This window comes from Acanthamoeba castellanii (assembly GCF_000313135.1).
Source record: "Acanthamoeba castellanii str. Neff unplaced genomic scaffold scf7180000084768, whole genome shotgun sequence".
NCBI classification, from domain to species: Eukaryota; Discosea; order Longamoebia; family Acanthamoebidae; genus Acanthamoeba; species Acanthamoeba castellanii.
Window position 1 is genome coordinate 512,573 of NW_004457618.1, and position 26,542 is coordinate 539,114.

Sequence of the window (26,542 nt, forward strand, 5' to 3'; positions counted from 1 at the left end):
AGAAATGAGCGCTTCCGGTCGGTCTGCGAAGGCCTATGCGGCGTTGGTGTGGGCGAGCTGCGGATGCTGGGCTCCTGCGGTTTGGAGCCATCGCGAGTAGCAGAGGGCGGCCGCGGTGACTGCGCCGAAGGAAATGACGACGAGGATGCCGAACTGCTCCGGCGAGAAGAACACGATGCCCATCGCGAACGAGAAGAGCGAGAAGATGTTGGTGAGCGAGTACTCCACCGAGTTGATGACGCCCCGCGACTCCGCCGGCACATACTCCTATCAACACCGCACACGCACGCACGCACGCACAAATGAGCATTTTTGGTTTTAACGGTGAGGTGTGTGCGGGCGACGGCGGCGTGCCTGCATGAGCTGGCGTTCGGCGAGGTCGAAGGTCCAGAGGCCGATGCGCGAGAGGATGAGGCAGAGGAGAAACACCCAGAGCGACCAGGAAGTGTAGGCGTTGTTGTTGCTCTCCTCCTCTTGCAAGAAGAGCGCGCTCAATGCGCTGGCGAGGCTGAGTTGGCCGTCGGCGACGAGGCGGCCGAACTGGACCACGTTGGGCGCCAGGAAGAACACAACACCCACCAGCAAGCACACATCCTGGCCCCAGATCGCGTACAACCCTGCGTGTGTGCGGTGTGCGCGGTTTGTGCGATGGGTGGTGCGTGAGTGCGTGAATGCGTGAGTGCGTGAGTGTGGTATGAAAGAAAAGAAGAAGAAGAAGACGGGCGACGACGTTACCCGTTTTCTCAATGCCGAATCGCTTGAAGAGGCGAGAGGTGAAGAAGGTGGGGATCATGCCGATCACCGACGATATGCCCATGTAGAGGGCGATGTAGATTTCGTTGATTCCGTGCGTCAGCAGGTACGCCGACATCAACGCCCCCGGGCTGCGGCCGGATCACACCATGACACCTCCTTATTAGGTACACTGCTACACTGCAGTTACATTGCAACAACCGCCGGTATCGTAGGTCCAGAGGCGTACCTCAGCGCGGTCCAAAAGAGGAGGGCGTAGGCGAAGCTGGCGAGGAAGGTGCGGCGGGAGGCGATGTAGGCGCGCCACCCGGCCCACAGGGTCGAGAAGGCGTTGCCGTGCGACTGCCTGACGACGATCTTCTTCTGCAGGCCCGGCACCTCGTTGTAGATGTGCAGCAGCGAGAACAGCTCCGGCAGGATCGACACCGCATTCCACATACACACGAATATCAAGCTGCCCGCTACACACATACATATCCACATGTTGACGTTTTTTATACAGTTCGCGTGCATTATTCAAGACCAAGATAAAAGTTAAGTAACGTACTGGTGGATGTGATGGACATGACGAGGGAGAAGGCCACGGGGGCCGCCACCTTACAGAAAAGGCTAATGCGTGTCACCATGGCATTGGCGTCTGTCACAACACAAGTTTAAAAACAGTTACAAGGGAACATAATGGCCAATCAGCAATTAAGTGTTGTGCGTTACCGGTGAGGGCGTCTCGATCGCCCGAGGTGAGGACCACCACCCAGTCGCGGCCCACCGCAATGTCCTCGGCCATGGACGCCAGCGCCGCCACCGAACCCACCTGTGTGGACAGAAAGGGGTGAACCAGCTGCGTGTGCGGTGCGGTGTGCAACAGACATGCGCGCGTGCGTGTGCGCACACGAGTGCGGCGGATGGCCTGGTGCGCTAGGGTACCGCGACGAGGGAGAAGAAGAGGGAGAGGAATCGCCAATCGCTCAGCGGCGGGTGGGGTGCCTCGAAGGGGAGGAGGAGGTAGAGGAAGACGGCGCAGATCATCACGCAGCCGTTCTGCACCATCAGCGAAAAGGTGATGATCTTCTTGCGGTCCACCTCATCCACCATGCGCCCCATCCACGTCCCTAGCCGTCAGTCGTATAGGAGTCAGCGACCATTCGATCGAATGACATCGTGTGCCGTGTGCCGTGTGCCGTGTGCCGTGTGCCGTGTGCCGTGTGCTGTGTGCCGTGTGCCGTGTGCCGTGTGCCGTGTGTCGTATGCCGTGTGTCGTGTGTGTCGTGTGTGTCGTGTGTCATGTGCCGTGTGTATCGCGTGTGGTGCGTCGTGTGGCACCAACCAAAGATGACGCAGGCGAGTTGTGTGGCAAAGGGGAAGGCGGAAGCTGGAAGCAAGCTGTCCCTGAAGATCGACGTCAACAGTAATGGCACCTGCAAGTGTGTGTAGAGTGTATCGTTTGCGCGTTGTGTGTGCGTGCGTGCGCGCGCGCGCATTGTGCGTTGTTGTTACATCAGACGACTGATCCTCCCTATTGTGGTCCAACGAGAAGACATTGGCCTACCGCGAATCCCCACATGCGATCGCCCCACGCCGACAGAAAGGAGCTGCAGTACAGCACTCGCAACAAAGACTGCCCTCGGCCTCCTGCACCGGCACATGCAATGTCAATACACCAGTCCGCTATAATAATAATACAATTTCGATATTTAAATGTAAGATATATATATACATGGGAGAATAGGAATGGTGTGGCTAGGGGTGGCGAGAACTGCACCGTCTGCGTGGTCGTCCTCGAGGAGTTCAAATTGGGGCATCCCCCCCTGCGCCTGGCCTGCGTGGACGGGCGGGGCATCATCGCCATCGTCGTCGTCGAGCTGGCCTGCTGCGTCGTCCTGGCTCTGCGTCCACGGAGGAAAGCTGTCGCTGGACATGTGGATTTCTTGCAGCTCGTCGTGTCCGTTGAATGCCGGCTCGTCGAAGGGCGACACCCCCTCCACCTCGGTCCCCAGCGCTTCATAGGCCGCCTCCATTTTGTTGTATTTTATTATCTTATGCTAATAAAACAATATAATGCGATACCCGAAAAAGGAAAAACAAGAGGAAAAGGCTGTCAAATTTAAAAAAGCAGGAACATGGAAAAGAAGGAGCAGCAGAAGGAGCAGCAGGGGTTCTACCGACGTCCGCTGCCGGACGTGTGCGTGGACTTTGCGTCGGCTGAGGGCCGTGCCCTCTTTGCAGAGGCGCTGCAGGCCTCGCGCATGACTTGCTACTTCCCCCTCGCCGCCCAATTCCACACCCAAAGGCACCCCCCTTACCTCCTGCACTGCTTTTTTTCCTATTTACTTATGAATTAATCCAGTTAATTATTTATTATTTTAGATATTTTAACAATTTAATTAAAATCTCAATTATTTGCTTCGGTGGAAACAGTGAACCGGCGTATTGTGGGCTGGGCACGCTGGCCATGGTGCTCAACGCGCTGGCCATCGACCCGCAGCGGATCTGGAAGGGTCCCTGGCGCTGGTTCTCCGAAGAGCTCCTCGACTGCTGCTCGCCTCTCGAGGTGCTCCCCACCGCCCTCCAGATATCTGGCCACAGTGCGTTGCCACGCTGCAGTTCGTTCTTGAGCAACACATCATCACCACCGCCATCATCGTAATCATCGCCGTCGTTGTCGTCGTTGTCGTCCTCAGGTGGTCAAGAAGAACGGCATCACCATCTCCGAGTTCGTCTGCCTCGGTATCGAACCCTCCTTCTCTCAGCCATGATCATGGTTGAGGGTGATGCTGACGACGACGACGATGTGACATGGGGCGGTTGGTGGTCGGTCAGCGCGCTGCAACGGTGCCGCGGCGCAGCCCATCTACGCATCAGAGAGGTACCCACAATCTGCACACGGCATGCATGTCGCTTGTGTTGGTCATCAGTTTGGCGAGCACACAAAACTCACCGCACGCACAACACCAGCGATGTGGACCAGTTCCGGGAGGTGGTGCGGGAGTGCTCAGCCAGGGACGATCGTCTCCTGGTCGTATCCTACGACCGAAGGTACGCCCAAGGCTGCACCTCCGGAAACGTTCAAACTGTGAGCAATGTAATATAGTTCTATATGTGTCCATGTATTGACGCAATGTCTAGAGTTATATTGTAATTGTAATTAATTGAGTGTTGGGACCTCAGAGGCCTGAAGCAAACCGGATCCGGCCATTTCAGCCCCATCGGCGGGTACCACCCAGACAAAGACATGGGTACGTGCACCAGTTTCTTCGATTTTCTTAAAAAAATACCAAAGAGCTTTACCCCATCTAACCACATCTACCATGTCGCCACGTAACATAGTACTCATCCTCGACGTGGCGCGCTTCAAGTATCCGCCCCACTGGGTCTCGCTCCCCACCCTGTTTGCCGCCATGCAGACCATCGACTCCGCCTCCCAGCGATCTCGCGGTACGTCCACTCGTGTGCGTGCGTGTGCGGTGGTGCGTGTGCGACAAGTGCGATCTGTGCGATGTGTGCGTCGACGCAATGATACCAATCTCATGGGCGTACGTACCACCACCAGGCTACATCAGCGTGACGGCGGCCCCGCAGCGGCCGCACATCTTCTCGCGGATCCGGGCCGGGTCGGGCGAGTGGGCGCAGCTCGTGGATCGGCTGTGCAACCAGCTGCCCGCGCTCTTCGCCCACAACAGGCTGCAGCAGTCCGCCGCCGACTCGCCCGCACCGCCGCCGGTGGTGGAACTGCCCGAGTTCGTCGCGACGGCGCTGGCCTACATCACCGCCCCTTCGCCCAGCCTGCTGACGTCAGCATCGTCATTGTCGTCGTGCGCCATCAGCGACTTCTTCAGCACCTACGAGAAGGACCTCCAGGACCGTATGACCGTCGAGCACCGGCAGATGGTGAAGCAGCTCTTCGACGAGATCCACTCCACCGACATCTACCGCGCCCTCGACGCCACCGACACCGCGAGCAGACGCATTGGCGGCGGCGGCGAAGCGGCGTGTTGTCGCGTCAGCACCGTGCACGATGAAGACAGGAAGAAGCCAACGACTGCGAGTTCATCGCCGGCCACCATTCCCGGCGAGCTGGCGACGCTCATCCTCTTCCTGCTCCTGCGACAGCTCGACGAGACCAAGCACCATCAGCAGCAGCAGCAAGAGCAAGTGCAAGAGCCCGAAGCGGCATCGTCGTCGTCGTCGTCGACTTCATCGCCGGCTCCAGCCTGTTCGTCGTGCACGGCGTCGCTAGGGCCGAAGCAGCAGCAGCAGCGGCAAGAGCCCCACGACGGCTGCGCCCGGGCGAGCGAGGTCCGCTTCGGGGAGTCGGTGGCGGCGGCGTTCAAGCAGCTCGACGCGCTGCCGCTGGTGTCGGGCGAGGTCGGGTACCTGTGGGCCTCCTTCCGCAACATCGCCTTCTTCTGCGCCTGCCGCGACCGACGCACGCCTTGCCACTGACGAGGCTGATGATGATCACACCACCAAGCCCGCCCGCTTGGAGCTCGGCGAGCGAGAGTAAAGAAATCTTCTCGTAAGAACTATAACAAATAAACTCGTGCACAAGCACAAGAGTCTCTCTCCTGGTGGCGATCACCTGAGGATGAAGAGGAGGAGCAACGCGAAGAGGAGGACGCCGACGATCCAGTGCATACAGCAGGCGCCCACCATGTGGGAGTGACCGGGTTGCACCATAGCCTGGGGCAAAGGCGTTCTTTAGAAACACAAACACCAAACTTCAGGTATTTGTGGCGCCACCAAAAAGATATGCGTACCCTGTCGTTGGCGGCGTACACGCCGTAGAAGTGGAAGAACCGGGGGTCGTCCGGCCTGATGTGCGCAGGGCACGTGTCCTGGCTCCTGCTGCCCCACACCACCGGCGCCTGTGGTAGATTATCCCACCATCATGATTGCGTTGTTACCGCGTACGATTGGCATTCCAACAACAGCCACAATATTGCGGTGGGAGTGCGTACGTTGGGCTCTAGGGCACCCTGGACTGGCGGGCACGCAGTGCAGGAGGTCGAGCCTTCTTCCGCTGCGTACGAGCCGGGCGGGCACATGGAGCAGTGGGTGTTGCCCGAGCCCTCGGCGAACTGGCCCCGGGCACACGCCGTGCAGACCTCGGAATTGGGGTGGTAGGAGAAGGTGCCGAGCGGGCAGGGCGTGCATCCCCGCATCCTGTCGAGGGCCATGCCGGGAGGGCAGAGCTCCTCCGGGTCTGGTATGTGAAGAATTCAGAAAAAAATGAGAGAATGACGGGGGTGGTTGAGCTCTTATGGAGGAGGAAGAGCGACGAACGATCAGTGGCGAAGTGGGGCTTGAGGGCGGCGACCACGATATCGAGCACCTCCTGCACGGGGACCACCATGTTGCCGGCCCACGAAGACTCGGGAATGGGCAACATCCAGTACTCTACCCCCACCGCTGCACGCGCCAAAGTCAGGTGACACGGCCATGTGTGGTGTGTGTGTGTGTGTGTGTGTGCGGACATTACGTTAGCAACGCAACAAAGTGGTGGCTTCGAAGATTGGTGATGGCGCGTACCGGCGGCCATGTGCCAGTAGCAGAGGAGAGGGTAGGACATGTGCAGGAATTCGATGACCTTGGTCCCTTCCTGCGTCCACAGCATGTTCGTCATGCCAGCGCCGTGCGGTCCGATGACCAAGATGGCGCGCTGGAAAAGGCCGATGGTCTCCTCCACGCCGAGCGAACCGTCGAAGACCACCAACTCCAGATCTGTCCGCGGACAAAAGGGGGTGCAGCCCTTCAACACCAATACAGGAAACGAAGAAGAGCATCGAGCATGCGCGCGCGAGCACGCACCGGTCTTGGCAAGCAGAGCGCGCATGGCTTTGATGATGAACCTCTCGTTCGCCACATCGCGGGACCACGACCCTTCGCGCGACGCGTAGATCACCAGGTTCCTCGGACCTTGCACCGGAACCTTAACAGCCCAGAGGGGGGGGGTGAGAAACAGCAGAGAGGTCTCTTCGTATGTCTGAGTAGATGAAGAAGAAAAGAATGGCAAGAGAGTGGAGGAATGTGTAGTACGTCGACGGCGAGGTGTTGGTAGAGCGCCAACAGATTCTCCTGGGGCGGCGAGAACATCTTGGTCGGCGTGGGCACGTACAGGGTGTTCGCGAAGATTACCTGACAGGCGACTAGGAGGTTAGGAGCGCACAATACACCGTCACCGGTGAGAAGCCGGTGAGATTGCGTACGTGATCATGGCGGAGGGTCTCGATCCTGTCAGCGGCGATGCCGAGCCTCGCCAAGAACTGCCGATCACGCACCGTAGGAGTAAGAGCTAGAAACAAGACCAAAGGGGCCGTGCATGGGAGTGAAGGGGGGCGGATCCGCGTGCCTGCCGGATGAATGGTCGGTCTCGGGTGAGCAGCCGCACTGACGGGTCCTGCAGCAGGATGTCCCTGGCCATGATCAATCGCGGCAGACTCTCCGCCACGAAGTGGTAGTAGTTCTCCTGGTAGGGCTGCACCATGGTGATTCGTTGTTAACACGATGTGTGAGCGACATCCAAGAAGAGCGACGGGAGCAGGAGGGAGCTCAAGAGTCGTCAGATATCGGATGAGACGGGTGGCATGTCAGGGAGTATTACCTGAAGGATGGTGACGAGCTTGTCGACGCAGATCACCGAGAGGGGTCTCGCGGGCATGAAGACACCCGGACCGTGGCCCCCCGAGGGGCGTTCGCCTGCGTGGCGCATCGGCTCGCCTCCGCCCTCGCCTCCGGAATGCCTCTTGGCCTCATCGCTGGCCAGCTGGCCAGACTCCGACGTGATGGGGTCGGTGGGCTGCTCCGCGGCGGCGGCCGCCATGTCCGCCTCCTCCTTTGCCTGCCAGTGGGGCTCGTGCCACCTGCGATTGCCCTGGCTCGGATAGACCCACGAGCTGTCGAACACCAATCCTGCGGCGGGGCCACACCAGAGAGTGGAGTGAGTTGCGAAGAAAGCAGTGAGCACTGAGCAAGGGGATTCGCTTCGCTGAGCAGAGAGGGAGAGCTCACCGTCGTAGTCGACGTAGGCGTTGTTAAGAGCAACAACGAATGGGCTACCCTCGAGCACAAAGTCGTTGCAGTGCTCACTGCTGTCCAGGTCGTCCGCCTACGCGTTAGTCTTGCACTGCAAAGAAGAAAACGCGTAAAAGAGATGTTCAAACGCGGAGTGTACGCACCCTGTACACTTGGCGGGCGGAACGAAGTTCTGTTCGTGGTTGAAGGTCTCTTCAGCCTGGTCGAGGAATGCGACGTCCAACATCTTGGGAAGAGGCCGCTCGAAGGAAGCCCACTTGCCCTGCACTCCCTCACCTGGTACGAGACGATGAGAAAACATGTAGCGACCGGCATGCCAGCGCCTTCTGAACAAGAGCAGCTGGCTACGAACCAGAGATGGAAGAGGGCAGATCTTGCGCGTCATGCCAACTGGCGCGCTCACCCACGTTCCTCACCCAGTCGCCCATCTGGGGCAGCTGCCCATGCTCGCCACATTCTTGATGCACCTGCGCCTCTTGCGCGAGCGCCACCGCCACCTGCACAACGAGCACGTTAGTACCCTGCGCACAATCTCCACCTCCCAGACTCGGATTTGATGAACATTCAAAAAAAGATGGATCATCATGGATGCATTGGCGTAGAGAAAGTGTCGGGCCTCAACAAAGTCGAAAGGAACAGAGAGATGGTACCAACAATGCAAGTACAACTATACAACGCGAGGCCATGCCAAGCATCAACTGGATGTTTCTCGTCTTCCTCAGACGCCTCTTGGCTATTTTTCTAATAAAGAATAAATAGCAACCAAGAAAGTGCTCAGGAAAGAGAGTATCGCCTCAAAGAAACCTCCAAGGAAAGGGAAGTCTACGCTGCCGGCGCTGCGCTGTCACACGCACGGAGGATTGTGGATGATTGATACTTGTTTGATTTCTAATCACTGAGATTATTTAATTGATAAACATCATCGACTACCCACGAAGAGCAGTCATGCGGTTTGCCCCCCCCCAAGTTCCACTTACCTTTTTGCACGTTATGCCAAATTAGGTTGCCCGTGAGCACGAAGGTAGCGACAAGGAGAGAAGAGGAGAGGAGAGTGAGAGTGAGAGTGATCAAAGACGGATTAACTTCTCTGAGCAGGCAAGCATGGCGCTGAACGAGGCGATCACAGTCCTCCCCTCACAGGGTGTGGAGGACATGATCACCCTCAACAACCTTTCGGAGGATCTCCTTCTCGACAACATCAGAAGGAGATACAATCACGATCTTATCTACGTACGCACCGATACACTCACCCTTTTGTGTTCTTATTGCCATCTATCCACTACTGCAATCAATCTCGTTCCAATCTCCCATTTCTTTTCTTGGTCTGTGCTACAGACCTACACGGGCAGCATCCTGGTGTCCATCAATCCGTTCCAGCGATTGCCGATCTACACGCCCGCCCTCGTCAAGCAGTACATCGGTCAACACCTGGGCGCGCTCCCGCCCCACATCTTCGCCATCGCCAACCACACCTACACCAATCTCCTCGCCCACAACCGCAACCAGTCCTGTATCATCAGGTACTGTAGTACTGCCCTCCCCAGCCAGTTTTGACCAAGGTTTTGAACTACTACTTCTTCTTCTTCTTCTTTATCATCAGCGCCTATTTGTTTGTTTTGATTTTGATCACAAAATCCAAACTAAACTGCGACAAACTCTGTACAGCGGAGAGTCGGGTGCCGGAAAGACGGAGGCGACGAAGCTCATGCTGCAGTTCCTGGCGCAGCGCACGAACAAGCATTCGGTGGTGGAGACCAAGATCTTGCAGACCAACCCTGTACTCGAAGCCTTTGGCAATGCCGCCACCGTCCGAAACAACAACTCGTCTCGCTTCGTACGTATATCCGCACCACCGCACACGCACCACCGCACACGCACCACCGCACACACTGAGCCTTCTCTCTCTCTCTCTCACACACACACCTTCTTTGGCACCTCTTGTTTCAGGGTAAGTTCATGGAGGTGCACTTCACGGATGACGGCTCCACGATCATGGGAGCTCGCCTGCAGAACTGTACGTACACTGTGGCGCATCTCTTCATTTCGGCCCTCGCTCGCGACTCTCTTTCGTCAGACTTGTGTCTGATCGGACACCGCCGATCAAATTGTCCGCACACAGACCTGCTGGAGAAATCGAGGATCGTTTTCCAGACCGAGGGCGAGAGGAACTATCACGTCTTCTACATGATGCTGGCCGGCACTTCGCCTGAAGAGAAAGGTACGACGAGCGCCTGCGGTTGGCACGCGTGTGGTCGTGGTCGTGTGTCGTGTCATGTGCGTTGGCCGACTCTTCGATTCACGTCATGTGTCCCAAACAGAGAGGTACCAGCTGGGCAGTCCCCAGGACTTCTTCTACACCAACCAGAGCTCCGTCATGACCCTCCCCGAAGTGGACGATGGCGATGACTGGCAACGCATGAAGGTACCCTCCGATTGCTAACCTCCCCCCGCGCACAGTAATGTAATATATATGTAATTGTGCCGATATATATCCGCCTGACCTGTTGTTGGCTGCCATTCGTGCAATGCCTGGTAGGCCGCCATGAGCTTGCTGGGCCTGGACGCGAACATGCAAGACCAGATCTTCTCCGTGCTGGCTGCCATCCTCCACCTCGGCAACATTCGATTCAAGGACGGCTCGCCTCTCACCTTTGTCGACCCTCAACGTTCGTCTCCTCTCACTCGCCACAGATGTGGTATGCGTGTGCGTGTGCGTGTGCGTGTGCGTGTGTGCGTGTGCATGTGTGCGTGTGTGCGTGTGTGCATGTGTGCGTGTGTGCGTGTGCGTGTGCGTGTGCGTGTATAAAGGAACGAACTGACCTCGTGGCGCGCTTTCATCGAATCATGATCACCACATCAGGCATCGACGTGATCGCCTACCTCCTGCAGATGGACTCCAAGGCGCTCCAGAACGCTCTGCGCATCAAGACCCTGAGCATGGGCAACAAGGGCGAAGAAGTCAAGAAGCCGCTCACCGTCCCCGAGGTGCGTACTCTTCCAGCTGCCCTGCACGCTCGACACCAACAAACGCGCTTTCGAACACACATCGCTGTTGGCTTAGTCTTTACCTAGCACGTGTTTATGTTCGTTCGTTCATTCTATCGGTCGATCGCAGGCGGAGGACGTCCGCGACGCCTTCTCAAAGATGCTCTACAGCCGCATGTTCAGCTGGCTCGTCGAGCGGATGAACATCGCCATTGCCGGCTCCGTGAACTCGGCCAAGAATTCGAAGTTCATTGGCATTCTGGACATCTTTGGTTTCGAGAACTTTGCGGTGCGTGCGGCACCCCACTTTATGGAATGATTTAACATTTGGTCACTATATTGCTTGCTAACGACGAATCACTTTTTTGGGTCTTACAGGTGAACAGCTTCGAGCAGATGTGTATCAACTTTGCCAACGAGAAGCTCCAGCAGTTCTTCAACGAGCACATCTTCAAGCTGGAGCAGGCTGAGTACACTGCAGAGGGAATCGACTGGACCGCCATCTCCTTCAACGACAACCAGGAGTGCCTCGATCTCATTGAAGCGGTACACACCGCACACACACGCGCACTCACATATTTCCACCATTTTTGTGTGGACCAAAGACCTGATTGTTTGCTGTTACTTTCAACCATGTTGGACCCATTGGCGCACACAGAGACCGCTCGGCATCCTGTCGCTCTTGGACGAGGAGACGCGCTTTCCCAAGGCCACCGACCAGACGCTCCTCCTCAAGATCCAGACCAACCACAGAAAGCACAAACACTTCGAGGACACCCGCAGGACCCCCAACAGCTTCGGCATCAAGCACTACGCCGGCGAAGTACCGCCTTCCGCGCCTTCGCTTTATTGAACAAGACATACATTTTGCGATTAATTTGGTTCTCACCTGTCTTTTCTATGACCGCAGGTGTGCTACACGCTCAAGGGGTTCTTGGAGAAGAACCGCGACACGGTCAATAACGATCTGCTGGCGGCTGTGCACACCACCAAGCTGTCGCTTGTCCGGGAGCTGTTCCGAGAGGCACGTGTCATCGAAGTGCATGCCTGCTTGGTCGATTGGTTTTAACGTGCCCTAATGCTGGTCCCTGTGCAGCCTCCCGCCGACCCGCGCGGTGGACCGGCCAAGCGCGTGATCGCCACCGTCGGCGGTAACTTCAAAGTAACCCCCCCGCCCCGCTTCATCTCCTTCACGTGCGCAACTCGACAATGAGCGCTCATCTCGCTCTCGTGATATTGCCTCCCTGCACAGGCGCAATTGGACCAGCTCGTGACCACGCTCAAGAACACGGAGCCGCACTACGTCCGTTGCATCAAGCCCAACACCGCCAAGGCGCCCCGCACCTTTGATGGCGACATGGTCGCCGCCCAGCTCCGCTACGCCGGCATGATGGAAACGATTCGCATCCGTCAGGTTGGCTTCCCGATCCGCTATCTCTTCGAGGACTTCTACAAGCGCTACAGCTGCCTCTTGTCCGGGACCAGGCTCCCCGCCAGCCAATGGAGGTAACCGCATATCCGTCGCCGCCTCCACGCACGCACGCACGCACGCACACACGCACGCACGCACGCACGCACACGACATACTTTAGCCCAACGAACGATTCGCGCGCGATGTGCAGGGAGGCGAGCGTGCAAATTGTCAAGAAGTTCCTCCCCGAGGCAGCCGTCGGTAAGACCAAGGTCTTCCTCAAGGAGAAGCACGTACGTGCCCCTCCCCCTCACTGGCGGCCGCATTCACTGCGGTCCGGGAAATAACCGGTTGCAACGTTGTGTGTGTCCAGTTGGCGATTGTCGACGAAGCCAAGGCGACGGCCTTGCGCAGCTACGCTGTGTCCATTCAGACCTGGTGGCGCGGCCGCATGTACCGCACCCGGTTCCTGGCCCAGAGGAGGTCGGCCGTCAAACTCCAGGCCGCCGTGCGTGGATACCAGAGGCGCAAGAGGTTCGTCGAGCTGCGACGCGTTACGCTCCTCTGCCAGTCCCTCGAGAGGATGCGAGTCCGTCGCACCCGATATCTGCGCACGAAACGCGCGGCCATTGTCTTGCAGGTCCGTCTACTCTCACTTCTTCTTTATTATTCTATCTTCATTGCTTCTCCTTCGCTCTTTGTTCTTCGCTTTTCGTTCTTCGTTCTTCTCTCTCCCTGGCGCTGACCAATTTCGTTGTGGCGTCGTTACAGAAATTTACACGCCGCTGGAAGGCCAAGAAAGTGCTCAAGAAGCTGAAGGCCAAGAAGCAGCGCATGCTGGCCATCCAGATGGCCAAGAGCGAAGAGGAGCGTCGCCGCCTCGAACAGGAGGAGCAGCGGGTACAGGCGCAGGAGGCCGAGGCCGAGCGCCTCGAGCTCGAGGCTGCCGAACGTCGCAGGCTCCACCGGGAATGCGTGGACGAGGAGGAGCGCCAGAAGATCGCCGCACTCGTGCAAGAAGAGGTTCGATACCTCGCTTCACACGACACACGCGCCATACACCATACCCACCTCGATCCTACACGTTACATGGTGGGCCTCTATATTCGGTGCTGACGTGTGATTGATGCCTTCGTTTCCTAGGAATTCGGCACGGAGGGGGCCGGGCACCTGAACAATATCAGGGGAGGGCTCGACGACAACAGTACGCTGCAAACCTATCTCGCGCAACGGAAAGATGATACGGCGCAGGCCGCTGACAATATTTGGCTTTGGCGCAGGCTCGCGCAGCAGCACACTCTCTCAGGCCCGCTCAAGGGCGCCCTCGTTCGGCACGGCGACCGGAGCGCAGGCCGTCAGGAAACGCGGCCCCTCTTTCCGCATCGCCTCCCCCTGTACGTAATGACTCACTTTCCCATTGTTGAACATAAAATTGGATTATGCCGATATCTCACTCACACGATCTCTGGTGCAGCGGAGAGCCTCAAGCAGGCCACACTGGGTCGCCGCGCCGCTAAGCACGGAGTACTGGGCATGCAGTTCGAGTACATACCGCCCACCACCCACCGCCCACCACAAGACAACGGACTTCTCCGTCTGACTTGTCCCGGGTGAGAGCAGATTCAAGGAATTGCCGGTGCTGCAGATGACCGAGGAGGAGATCCCCTCGTACAGCCTGTTCCAGTACGCATCGGCCCACTTCGAGCCGCCCAAGAAGAAGACTCTCACCAAGCGGAAGACCAACACCATCACCGACCTCACCACCTGCAGCGCTGTACATACTCACTCCTGCCCAATCCCCCCTCCCGCCCGACTACGCTTGTGTTGCTCACGTACGGCGTTACACCTTGCAACCCTTTCTTATACATATTTATTTATTTATTTATTTATTTAACGTACAGAAACCTCTGTCCTCCAATTTGACGAAAGAGGCCGCGCCGGTGGCCAAGGAGGCGGTGGACCTCTCCAAGAAGATCCTGACGTACATGTGCACCGAGGAGCCCAGCATCTGCGGTTACGTCATTCGCAAGGCATGTACCACTTTTCCTCTCTCTCTCTCTCTTTCCCCCAGTCGCACATCCGATTGGCTTGAGCTCGAGTATCGGTGTAGATATAGCTCACCACCAATCACCCACACAACCATGTGCGCTTCAGGCTTTGACGTTGTCCAACCTCCGGGATGAGTTGTTCTGTCAGCTGATGCGCATGACCGAGAACAATCCCTCCATGTACGTGCACTACTCGCGCGCAACCGTGAGGCCAAGCACAGGCCTCATTTCGCAATTGCGCGGCTGGGACAACCACATCTACTGCCGTTAACACTTCTCCTTCTTCTCCCGTCTGTTTTTGGCACACGACACGGTTCGTTCTACGCGCAGTGAGGCCGCGATCCGCATCTGGAAGATGATTGCGGCGTGCTGCTGCTGCTTCCTGCCGTCCGACCAGTTCAAGAAGACCCTCTTTGCCTTCCTCCTCCAGCATGCCAACGACAAGCAGGCCGGCGGTATGAAAGTCGACACAGCCAAGCCCAAGAAGAGGTCCGTTTTCTCTTATTTATTTTGTACATTTTACTTTTTGGTGGTTGTGGGTGTCCTGACCTGGGTGTCTCCTCGCCGCAGGCTTGCTCCGGTGGTGCTCCAGAACGACAACATCGGCCGATTGGCGACTTTCAGCATGCGCAGTCTCCGACGGACCTATCAGAACGGAATCCGTCAGATGCCGCCCTCTGATGAGGAAGTCATTGCAGTCACCGTACAGCTCCGCCCCGCCCCTCGGGTCTCACGACAACGTTATCTATTTATTGATGAGGCGAACAACCAATCTGTTCCACACAGAGCCTCCGTAAGCTGGTGGTCCCCTTCTGGACCCTGGACTCCCAGTCGTGCGACGTCCAGTTCGACTCGGCCACCACCGGTACGCGGCAGCCCACACGAAATTAGATAGATAGATAGATAGATAGATCTCGAACTGATCACCGATGGCACAACTGCGTAGTTGCCGAGGCCACATACGAGTTCATGCAGAAGAAGGGACTCAGGTATGCGCGCGGATGGGATCTCTTCATCGTTTACAACGATCAACTCCTCAAGACCCTCCCCAAGGAGGAGCGACTGGCCGGTACACCACTGCTTCCTATATGGGTTCTACTGTTGCCCAATCGCCCACGATGACTTACACGCTACATGGCGCACCCCACGTACAGACACGCTGTCCAGATACGAGGAGATCAAGAAGACGATGTTCAAGCACAAGGGCATCGAGGTGGCCAGTCAGTTCATCTTCAAGAAGCACATCTTCCTCGACGGCGAGCGCGACATCGTCGATGATGTGGAGGCCAACCTCCTCTGCTTCCAGGCCCACCACGACATCATCACCGGCACCATGCCCGTCACCGTGGACGAGGCCTGCTACTTCGCCGCCGCGCAACTGCAGTTCGAGCTCGGTGACTACAACCCCTTCAAGGACATCTCCCAGTTTTTGTACCCTCTTCTTCTCCACACACACTACACACACACACACACCACACACACACACACACACACACACACACACACACACACACACACACACACACACACACACACACACACACACACACACACACACACACACACACACACACACACACACACACACACACACACACGACACACACACGACACACAAGATACGACACGAGACGCGATGTTGCCTGACTTATGCGTTGTTGTTGTTGTTGCCGATCAGCCCGCGGATCCTGCCATCCTACTTAATCAACGTGCAGAGCTCGGCTGTCTGGGTCGAACAGATCAGGTCCGCGCAGCAGGCCCTGATAGGCAAATCGGCCGACACGTGCAAGAAGCTCTACCTGGATATGGCCATCTCCCTCCCCTTCTACGGCTTCACCTTCTTCTCCGTCAAGGTTCGCACCTCCCATTCCTGCATTCCAGACCCAGCCAGCAGATACACTTCTCTTTCTCTTCTTATTCTCCTTTATTCTCCAGTGCCCACCCGACACCCAGGTCCTGGGCATCAACCTGCCCGCTGAGCTCGATCTCCTGATCTCGCGCTCCCGGCTGGTCCTCTACGATCCCAAAACCAGGGTACCACCTTCACAACACAACACACAGAGCCCAACAAACAAACAAACAAACAAACAAACAAACAAACAAACAAACAAACAAACAAACAAACAAACAAACAAACAAACAAACAAACAAACAAACAAACAAACAAACAAACAAACAAACAAACAAACAAACAAACAAACAAACAAACAAACAAACAAACAAACAAACAAACAAACAAACAACAGAAACAATTGTGCGAGTTCCCGCTGACGGACATAGTCGAGTGGAGCTGGTCCCCTGGCGATGTGCTCCTCACCGTCTACGACCTCGGCAGGACGTACAAGGACATCGTCTTCCGATCTCCCGTGGTAATGCCCACCTCCCTCCCTTTTCAAACAAGTCCGTACGGCCAAGGACGACTGACTGATAACTGTGCTTTCTTTTCTTGATTCTTTTTTGCACTAATCTCGTCGGGCTGCAGCCCGAAGATGTGGTCGACGCCATCAGGACCTACGTGCGCGCTCGCAAGGAGACCTCCACGATCGCCGTCGCGATCACTGATTACGAGGTTCGTTGCGATTCGCCCGCGAGTCCGCTTTTGACGCGGGCGCACATCCAGGGAATGGAGAGTAGGAGCGTGTGGTAGTGCTTACTCACTTTTCTGCCGCATCGTGATGCAGGTGAACGATCAACTGCTGCTCAGCTTCAAGAAGAACCAGCGCATCAACCTGAAGGAGCGCTACGCCGACGGCTGGTGCTATGGTGAATGCAACGGATGGTAACCACGCACAGACACGCGCGCGCACATGCACGACACGACACGCGCGGCACAGTGCCGAAAGGACGATCTTTTACAGTTTGTTGTTGCGCGTGCGCACACATACACAGCGAGGCCATGTTCCCCATGTCGGCCATCCGCATTCTCGTTGACGACCGCGACATGCCGGCCCCGAGGCAAGACGAAGACAAGGTCAGCACCCAGGCCTCCGTCCCGTCCCTCTCCGGAAACTCGCGCAGGTGCGGACCCAAGTGCCAAGCCAATCCAATTATTATTATTATTATTATTATTATTATTATTATTATTTGCCCGTCAGTAACACGCCCACAACTTTGTGCTTACTCTGGCGCGCTCTCTCTCTCTCTCTCTCTATCTCTCTCTCTCTGTCTCTCTCGTTATTGTTGTTGTTCTGCTCGCCACCAACAGGAAGTTCTCGCTGGTTCAGGCTGGCGGCGAATATACCCTCCGCCGCTGGGCTAACTCCAACCTCTCCAAGGTACGCGGGCTGCAGCAGCAGCAACCTCTTTTGGTGGTGGTGGTGGCGGTGGCAGCGGCTGCGGCGGCGGTGGCGCACATGGGCTGATGTGGTTGTCGTGCGCTACCCTCATTATGTGCAGAAACCGAACAAGGGCGTGATGGCCACGCTGAAGAGGCCGAGCGCTACATCGTTCCAATTCTCGCCCGTACGTTCCGGCCCTTGTTTTTATTTCATCCCCGATGGGTTGGTTACGCTCCAAGGGCCTCCTCCACTAACGTGTCACACGCACACACACACACGCACACGCACGCTCATCACGCACGGTACACACCATCAGAGCCCCATCCAAGTGCCTCTGCTCCACAACTTGCCTGAGGGGCAGCACATGGTCGCCGTGGCCATCTTCAAGAGTACACACTTCACACACACACGCACGCGCGCGCGCGCACGCAACACTAACCGATGTGGTCCTCCCGCGCGCGAGCAGACGTGATGCGCTACATGGGCGATCTGCCGCAAGGCGGAATCGACAAGTCCACACTCCTGCGCGAGTGCGTGCCTCCCCCCCAACCCCCGCCCAATAGGACACGTTGCCCTTTTATAAAAGGGCCAGCCATTCGCTCACGCGTGCGTGAACTGCTTGTGGTCTCTTCTTCTGACGTCTCGTATCTTGCTTTTTTTTCTGCAGCATCATGGCCGCCGGCATCCAGTTCCCCGAGCTCCGGGATGAGATCTACGCGCAGGTCATCAAACAGATCACCAACAACCCCTCTCCGTACGTCATCAACCACTTCATGCTCGCGCGCCCCGCCCCATTCATTCTCTACATTCCTCCGACGCGAGTCCTCTCCTCCGTGCGTGAGTGCGTGCGTGCGTGCGTGTGTGCGTTTGTGGGTGGGTGGGTGGGTGGGTGGGTGTCTGCAACACAGGGAGAACAAGGTGGAGGGCTTCCGGTTCCTGATGGTCACCACCGGCATCTTCGCGCCCGCCAACTCCTTCATCCGCTACCTCCAGCAGTTCCTGCTCGAGGTGCCCTCCCCCCAACGGACCCCGCGGGAGACTCCCGAGCGCTCACACTACCCATCCGTGTGTGTGTTTTGTGTGTGTCATGTGTGTGTGTTGCAGGCGATGTTGGCCCAGGCGGTCGATGCGAAGAGCGCGGCCATAGCCAGGCTGGCCCTCGACTCCCTCAACAAGACGTTCGAGCGCGGTCCCCGCCTGTATCCACCCTCGCAAGCCGAGTTGGAAGCCGTGCGCCAAAACGTCCCGCTCACCTGCCGCATCGAACTGCCCGACGGCGAGGTACCTCGCCCCCGCTTTGCTTTTGCTTTTGTGTTTCGGTTTCGGCTTCGGTTTCGTTTCGGCTTCCGTGCTTGTCCACTGAAAGCGAGCGATGCACGTGCGCGCGCAGGTCAAGCACATTCCGATCACCCCGCAGCTGACCACCGCCGACGTCGTCAAGATCGTCATCAACGACGTCTCACTCCCCCAGACCTATGCTGCCGGTACCAGAGCCTCTGCACAGTATCCCGCAAGAACCACCAAGTTGTGACCACCCGTGGCCTGTCGTGTGCGTGTGCGTGTGCGGTCGTGTCGACTGCGCCATCAGGCTGGGGTATTTGGGAGTCGAGCGAGAGCGGAATTATGCCCCTTTGCTCCGACACCAAGCTGTGCGACGTCATGGTGGCCTGGGAGCACAACACCTCCTCCGCCCTCTACCGCTCCAGGTACACACGCACGCACGCACACAACACAACACAACACACCACACACAACACACACACACGCACACACACGCACTTTGACGTGTCACCTGTGATGGAAACAAACTCACGGGGTCGCGCGTCTGTATTCACGCACGCCACCACCAGGGAGTCGGTTCTCCCGTCGCCCCGGACCCAATCGCCGAGGAGTAGCGGACCCATATCGCCTCGAGGAACGCCCACCATTGACGCCGCCGCTGCGGTACCGCACCTCCCCCCTCCCCAGGCACTCTTCGCCCAACTTACACCTCGACACGACCAACGACACGACACGACCAACGACACGACACGACACGACAGGAGCCGTACCAACGTCCGACGACCATGTCCCTCAAGAAGCGCATGACCAACACCCTCCGCAAAAGCCGCAAGCCTTCGGAGTACGCCGCCAACCGACCTAAACTGCTTTTTTTTTCTTTTTTTATAATTCATTGATTGATCGATCCTGGGTTTCCGCCTGGCAGGCCGGCGCCGGCGGAGGAGTTGGCGCCGCCCTCGTCGATGGGTACCGCCCCGGTGCCGCCCATCGCCATCCCGGCCCACGGCGGCAGCAGCAGCAGCAGCTCCCAATCCACGCCCTCGTTCGCGCCCGATTCCTACGAGGGCCTCGATTCGTCGGGCGCCTTCAGCGTTCGCCGAAACGGTTCGCGACAACGCCAGCCCGCCCAACTCGAGTCTTTTGTTGACGTTGCTCTTTCGTGGCTAATTGAGTGCGGTGGTGTGCGGTGTGTGTCGTGTGTCGTGTGATGACAGCCTCGAGCCCCTCCGTGTTCGAGACCCTCCGACGGAACAAGAGGTCGGCGGTGTGAAGCAGGAGGTCGAGGAGAAGCCGGCCAGCTTTGCGTTCCTGTTCCGTAAGACCTACTGGGGCGTGAAGGAGATCCTCTCCCCGGAAGTGCTCGCCCACGACAAGATCGCCCACCACTACCTCTTCCAGCAGGTGCTCACGACACACACACGCACACGACACACACACGACACACACCACGGTTTTGAGCTGTTGACTGATTGCGACCCGGGGGGCGCAGATGATGAACACGTTCCTCAACGATCGCATCCCGATCGAGGAGAACTGGGCCACCTCGCTCGCCGCCCTCGTCTACCAGGCCAAGCTCATGCCGGAGGGCATCAGGCTCACCCAGTAATCAACTCCTCCTCACCCGGCACTTGGAAGCCGCAAAAGACACGCGCTTACTCACTCTTCTCCCCTCGCGTGCGTGCGACGGTGTGTGTCATGTGTGTCGTGTCGTTGGTCGTGTGATGACAGGAAAACGGTGGTGGACACGATCCCGATTAAGATGGTGTCACTGCACACGCCGGCCGAATGGCTGGAGCTGGTGGAGCAGTCCCTGGCCAAGGTGGGCAGTCTGAGTCCCGCGGCTGCCGAGAATGAATTCATCCGCGCCTACGCCGCCTCCAACCTCTACGGCGCCGTTGCCTTCCCCACCCTCGTACTCCCCCGCCGCCCACAATAGTTAAATATTTGATGCACACGAGCACTGCGTGTGTTTTACTCGCAATGCCTGACCGCACACGCGCACCGCACACGACACACATCAATGTGATGCATTGCAGACCAAGGGCCTCAAGTTGCCGTCAAAGGCGCTGATCATCTTTGGCCCGTCGCATGTGAGAGTCTACGAACTCGACGGTACGACGCTGCTGGAGGAGTGGGAGTACAGCTCCATCTCCTCGTTCACGCGGATGGCCGACGGGTGGGTCATCGTCGTCGGCGATCTCTTCAAGCCCGAGGTCTACACCTTCCAATCGCCCTGGGTACGCGCTCTCTTTGCACCTCTTCCGTTGCTCTCCGCGAGGTTTCCATCGTCATCATCATCGTCTCACCACTATCTCCATCCTCATCGTCATCATCATCATCAGGCAAAGGAGGTCGACGAGGTGTACCAGCGCCTCTTGGCCACGGCCACCGGGTCGGCATAAGAGAGAGAGAGAGAGAGGCAGTCACCAAGGATTGAATTGCCACTACCGCTGGGTCTCCTCCTCCACACGGACAGGCGTATTCGCTTGACAATGACTCTAATTATTATTAATTATTATTAATTATTAATTATTATTCTGTACTACCATATCCATGAGGTGTGTCCGTGTGCGCTGTACATTGGGGGGGGGGGTTGGTCACGACGAAGACGACGAAGCAGCGTGGTGTGCATCGGGGTAGACGCGGGCGAGCATCTGCTCGTAGACTCGGTAGAGGAAGAACTGGACCGCCACCGACGGGGTTTGCTGTGCCACCCGCGGCCACGCGCCTCTGTCCAATCCGATCCGATGACACACGCGCGCGTGAGCGAACCCCGGTGAGTGTGTGGGAACTGGTGCAAGAGGCGATTGAGACTGACAGTACCGGAACCACTTGCGCCACAGTCCCTGGTCCTGGGCGTTGATCTTGCGGATGGCCTCCATCACCCGCAGCTTTCGCTTGTTGGGATCAGCGCCCGAGTAGGCCTGCACCTGGGTCTTGATCAGGTCCAACGGGTTGGTCATGTAGGCCGAGATGGCGCCCGCCGTCGCTCCAGCAGCCAACGGGATCCACGTGGGCGGCCGAGCGTCGGAAGTCGACGCGAAATGGCTGCATTTGTGCGGCAGAGCAATGAGTCGTCGGCCAGAGAGAAGAGGTGATGATGGAGAGAGAGAGAGAGAGAGAAGGAGCCGGTAGTTCACCTCTGGAGCACGCTCTCGATGTGGAAGAAGATGCCGAAGCGAAGGCCCAGATTGCCGGTTTGCCGAAGGAGCGTCGCCGAGTTGCCCCTGATGGCCACCACCCCGAAGAAGAGCGAGAATGGTGTGTGAGTGATGAGGCTCGCGCCAAGTGGCCTGCGAGTGGCATAACGCTGTGGGTTGGGCGCTACGCACCTGTAGAATCCCAGAAATCCGTCGTTGCGCCACGTGTCTCGGAAGGTGGTCAGCCACGGCACTCCCTGCGAAAGCGGCTTTTGAGCGACGACCACTACTACTACTACGACTACTGCAAGTAGCGAGCGAGCGAGCAGGCCTTTGGGGGGGGGGGATATGATATACCCTGGCTTGTGTTCGGGTCTTGGTGCTTTCGATGGGCGCCATCACGAAGGTGTCGATCACGCCCGCGACGAGGCCGCCCAGGTACTTGCCCCATGTACCCGGACCCGTCATTTGCGTCACCGTCTCTGCAGGGATCGATCACCACATGATGAAGGTCATTACGACGATGTCAGCCCACCAAGCAGCATTGGTGGTAGAAGAGAGCAGAGAAGCGGTGCACGCACCGGTAACGTGGAAGCGAAGCGAAGTCTGGAGGCCTCGGCCCAGGGTGCTCGGCACAATGCCTGGTCGTGGAGTGTCAGGAGCCATGGAGAAGAAGATGAAGAAGGGGTAATGGGGGTAAGGCTCGAGAGCGAGGCAGAAATAGAGGGAAGAGGAGAAGGCAACACCCTGCAAAGGCGAGAGTAGTAGCAGTTGGTTGTCGTACCGCGGTAGAACGAGGCGAGGCCCTTGTCGCGCCATCGCGAGGAGATGACCTGCACGGCTGAGGCGGAGGCTGGTGTGTTTTGTAGGACCACCTTGCACGTCTCGACGGGGTGGGACAGGAAGCGCTCGGTTACCCCAGTCAGCACGCCCGCCACCACGCGGCGCAGCTTGGCACGGGCCTCGGGGTCTTGCACGGCTGCATGTTGTTGTTGTTGTTGGGCCTTCACACCGGGCTTGCTGTCGTTCGCGCTATCCTTCACCTGGCGTGTAGCGCCCTCCTGGTGCTTGGGGTGAATCAGCATCTTTTTGGATGCAGGCAAATGAGGAGTCGTGTAGGAAGATGATAAAAGATTATAACAATGGGCCAAACGAATGGGCAACGGAGGCCTCTGCTGCAACCTCCAAGATCGATTTTATGGGCCTCACCTACGCCGGGCGAAAGTCAGCCGGCATGCCCGCGAAAACAGCACCCCACCGCGTCCACAAAAATGCCACCTCAACCGCCCAAAACAGTCACTACCCCCTCATCACTGTCTCTGATCGCCTTCACGCTTCATCTTCTTGAAGCCTTTGTGGGAAACGGAAGGAGGAGCTGGCCCAACTCCGTGGGGTCGTGGTATTTTCCGGGCTCGCTGGTGCATCCCATAATGGGCGCTGCGTGCGCAGAGTAGAAGTGGGCGGGGAGTGCACGAGGGCAAATCGATCAAAAAGCTAAGTTTGCGGGGCTCTTACGCCACGGTGGTGTCTTTGGCCCTGGCCACTCCTCATTACCAGTGGGGTGGTTTAGGTGTGAGGCACCACCGCCCAGTCTACGCACATACCAATGCTTGTGGTTCCTTTAGGAAACGATCCCACACGGTGTAGGACCCGGGTTGGGGGACCGTGCTGGTGAACCACCACATCTCCTCTTTTTTTCCCCCATCAACAAAAACAAAAAACCTTCCCTCTGCCCTTGTTTGCTCACACACCAGCGATAAACGAAAGAAGAGACTGTTTTGTCAGCACTTCGAGAGCCGGGTCATTTTTTAACAGGGCTGCAGGATTGTGAGTGCTTTCAGCGTCGGTACCAGGGATAAAAAAAACACAGTTTGAGCCAATGGTTGTTGTTCTCTCTTGAGCTGAAATGAAGAAACAACCAATAAACAATGGAACACACTGTCACTGAGCTTTTGAGAGTGTCAAATGTGTATATTCATCGTGTTGGACAAGTTGAGTGCACAGCTCCTTGTGGAGGTTCCCCACTTTGTGTTGGACAGGCCAGCCTGGTATCAGGCACCTTCTTTCTTTCTTTCTTTCTTTCCTTGGTGTTGTAGTCTGTGAGTGGTGCCCCCAGCAAAGTTCTCTTGCAACAATATGCAGAACTGTTAATGATGAGTCACCAATCAAGATTTTCGGAGGACTCGCTCTCTTTATTTATTGAAAAAAAATTACCAAGTTGTTCAACTCCAAGACATCCTTCAGCTGCTCATCGACACAACCAGACTATAATGAAGAAGCTGTATCTGCTCTTGGCCTTCTTGTTGCTTGCAGCTTGCTGCAGAGCGGACGACGAGGAGTGGGGAAGCAGCCACGACCACCACCAGTGCTCTCCCGAGCTGGGCTCTTTCTTTGAGGTGCCTCTGCACGGTGTCTTTACTGAGTCCTACTACGGCTCAGAGTTGAAGCTGTGTGAGTACACAAATGGCTTCCTCAAAGGCGTCTACGGAAAGGGAGCAGTGTTTGAAGGCGAACCGACAATCGTCCACGGTACGTGAAATCCGCTTATCAAGGAAGGTGGAAGGGCCCTAATGCTTAATCTGAATATGGCCAGGATTTATCAGGGGCTGGAGATCCGAGTACTTTGCAGCAGGGACGTATACTGAGTTGTACCTGGATAGCACCTCTGATTCTGGCAACTGGTTCGGCATGATTGAAGACAATGGCCGCTTCTTCAATGGCTCTACAAATGATGATATAGGCTTCCTTTCCGCCCCTTGGAGCTTCACCCATGTGCGCAAGGGTAGGTCCTGCTGGGAACATGGATTGCCCTCTGCCAAACTCACCCTTCACATCACAGGTCAATGCTTCTGCCCGGAGAAGATCGATTACTCGTTCCCTATCGTTGTGCCCACCCCTTCGTCCTAGATCAGCAGCCTTGCACCAAAGCCAGTCATGAACATACGCAAGCGAATTGTTGCTATTTGTTTGTTTATTGTCCTTATTCTTCCTTACTTCTAATGAAGATTCACACTTTCCATTTCGTAATTCCTCTTCGTTCACCCTTTCCCGTATCTGCTCTTGGATATCGAGCTCTTCTTCGAGAGACCTCTCACCGGGATGCTCGACCGCCGGGAGCATAGGCATGGACATGGCGGACAGGTACGTGCGGTTCTCTGTAGCATTGCTTGTGCTGGCTCTTTCTTCTCTGAGGAGAGAGGTCCCTAGATCGGTGGTGAACTGCGCCAGGTAAATGCAGTTCTCGCATGCTCAAATCATAATTCCGCTCCGTTCCCCTACCGGGCAAATAATCACAAATAAATGAACAAAAATACACTAAAAACAAAAAATTGTTAGTATGAGGCGTGTGGGTTGTGCTGCGTCTCGTCCCTCGTTCTTCATCGTCTCGCCGCTGACATCGTCCACCCGAGTCTTGGCGCTATCGTCGTCTTCTTCACTCTCCATGCAGCGAGCGTTGGCATCGAGCGGAGCCTCCCGCATCACGGACTACGAGCCGTTCTTGAGCGTGACGTCCAAGCGACGTCAGCCCTCCCCCATCCGCTCCCTCCAGCCCCTCCTTGAGCTGCCCGGCATGGTACCCCCCCCCACAGCACTACACACTCAAACCATCGGCCCATTTCGATTTGGCACATAAAAAAAAATAAAAATAAAACTATTTAACTCTAGCTACGGCGTGGTGCAGATCTCGCTGGGTGGTGGCATGCCCAACACGTCGTTCTTCCCCATCAAGGGGGTGGACGTGCACCTGACGGACGGCACCACCCTCCCCATCCAGGGCGCCGACATGAACGCCGCCCTCCAGTACTCCTCCTCGGTACTTCCTTGTCCAGTGGCCTGGCCTGATACCTCGTGGGGGCCTACCACGACTGTTTCGCCTGCTAAGTGCTTCCACCACCCCCTTCTCCCCCACAGTACGGTGTCACGGAGTTCGTGGAGTGGCTCAAAGACTACCAGACGCGCGAGCACCACCCGCCCTACGCGTACGTGTTGACCACCAGCCAAACCACCCACAACGTTGAGATATGAGCAGCAGCAGCCAGCAGCAGCCAGCAGCATGAAGATGACGGCCGTTCCTCCTCATTATTCGTTCTTTCATTCATTCATTCTTCCTTTCGTTCTTCTTCCTCTTCGCCACATGCGCGTAGTTCGAGGAAGGACTGGCACGTGTGCGTGACGAACGGGTCGTCGGACGCCAACGCCAAGGCCTTCGAGATGCTCATCGACCCCGACGACTACGTCCTCGTCGAGAACCCCACCTACAGGTGCCCCGCCCGCTGCCCTTTTCCCTGAAGCTTCCGATCAATGCAATGCAATGCCAACCACCACCCACCACTAACCGCCATCCACTCACCGCCGCGGCGGCGCAGTGGGTCGCTGGCGGGGCTGCGGCCGCTCGGGTGCCGGCTGGTGGGTGTGGAGACCGACCACTCGGGCCTCTCGCCTACCCACCTCCGCTCGCTCCTCGACTCGTGGCCCGTCGACCGCCCCAAGCCCAAGGTGCGCTTGTGCGTGCGTGCGTGCGTGTGCGTGTGCGTGCGTGCGTGTGCGTGTGCGTGCGTGTCATTGATCGTGTCGTGTCGTGGGTGTCGTTGGTCTGCGTGTAGGTGCTGTACGTGA

The 26,542-nt window shown here is 57.2% G+C and overlaps 6 protein-coding genes and 1 pseudogene across 6 annotated transcripts; 4 read left to right on the top strand and 3 right to left on the bottom strand.

The window, feature by feature from the left end:
- Positions 1-33: 33 nt before the first annotated feature.
- On the bottom strand, positions 34-2,768 carry ACA1_255490 (solute carrier family protein; the record flags this gene model as incomplete). Its single annotated transcript, XM_004367638.1, has 8 exons — positions 34-267; positions 430-617; positions 736-884; positions 983-1,214; positions 1,301-1,390; positions 1,465-1,564; positions 1,678-1,862; positions 2,513-2,768. The coding sequence occupies 8 exons, from the start codon at positions 2,766-2,768 to the stop codon at positions 34-36; spliced, it is 1,434 nt and encodes a 477-aa protein (XP_004367695.1).
- A 102-nt stretch (positions 2,769-2,870) lies between these two features.
- ACA1_255500 (phytochelatin synthase) lies at positions 2,871-5,193 on the top strand (the record flags this gene model as incomplete). The annotated part of the gene is made up of 8 exons (XM_004367639.1): positions 2,871-2,932; positions 3,169-3,301; positions 3,432-3,477; positions 3,501-3,582; positions 3,706-3,786; positions 3,919-3,986; positions 4,078-4,185; positions 4,301-5,193. 8 exons carry the CDS (start codon positions 2,871-2,873, stop codon positions 5,191-5,193), a joined length of 1,473 nt encoding a protein of 490 aa, XP_004367696.1.
- Positions 5,194-5,325: 132 nt separating this feature from the next.
- Positions 5,326-8,210, bottom strand: ACA1_255510 (uncharacterized protein; the record flags this gene model as incomplete). The annotated part of the gene is made up of 13 exons (XM_004367640.1): positions 5,326-5,430; positions 5,508-5,615; positions 5,709-5,953; positions 6,034-6,159; positions 6,280-6,471; positions 6,559-6,679; positions 6,787-6,885; positions 6,957-7,013; positions 7,139-7,225; positions 7,352-7,659; positions 7,759-7,838; positions 7,926-8,058; positions 8,135-8,210. The coding sequence occupies 13 exons, from the start codon at positions 8,208-8,210 to the stop codon at positions 5,326-5,328; spliced, it is 1,737 nt and encodes a 578-aa protein (XP_004367697.1).
- A 673-nt stretch (positions 8,211-8,883) lies between these two features.
- Positions 8,884-21,187, top strand: ACA1_255520 (annotated as a pseudogene).
- Positions 21,188-21,382: 195 nt separating this feature from the next.
- ACA1_255530 (carrier superfamily protein) lies at positions 21,383-23,010 on the bottom strand (the record flags this gene model as incomplete). Its single annotated transcript, XM_004367641.1, has 7 exons — positions 21,383-21,515; positions 21,609-21,833; positions 21,926-22,012; positions 22,118-22,182; positions 22,283-22,407; positions 22,507-22,566; positions 22,710-23,010. The coding sequence occupies 7 exons, from the start codon at positions 23,008-23,010 to the stop codon at positions 21,383-21,385; spliced, it is 996 nt and encodes a 331-aa protein (XP_004367698.1).
- A 1,185-nt stretch (positions 23,011-24,195) lies between these two features.
- On the top strand, positions 24,196-24,832 carry ACA1_255540 (uncharacterized protein; the record flags this gene model as incomplete). Its single annotated transcript, XM_004367642.1, has 2 exons — positions 24,196-24,454; positions 24,519-24,832. The coding sequence occupies 2 exons, from the start codon at positions 24,196-24,198 to the stop codon at positions 24,830-24,832; spliced, it is 573 nt and encodes a 190-aa protein (XP_004367699.1).
- Positions 24,833-25,367: 535 nt separating this feature from the next.
- Positions 25,368-26,542, top strand: ACA1_255550 (alpha-aminoadipate aminotransferase family protein; the record flags this gene model as incomplete). The annotated part of the gene is made up of 6 exons (XM_004367643.1): positions 25,368-25,499; positions 25,608-25,739; positions 25,838-25,905; positions 26,071-26,187; positions 26,293-26,430; positions 26,530-26,542. 6 exons carry the CDS (start codon positions 25,368-25,370, stop codon positions 26,540-26,542), a joined length of 600 nt encoding a protein of 199 aa, XP_004367700.1.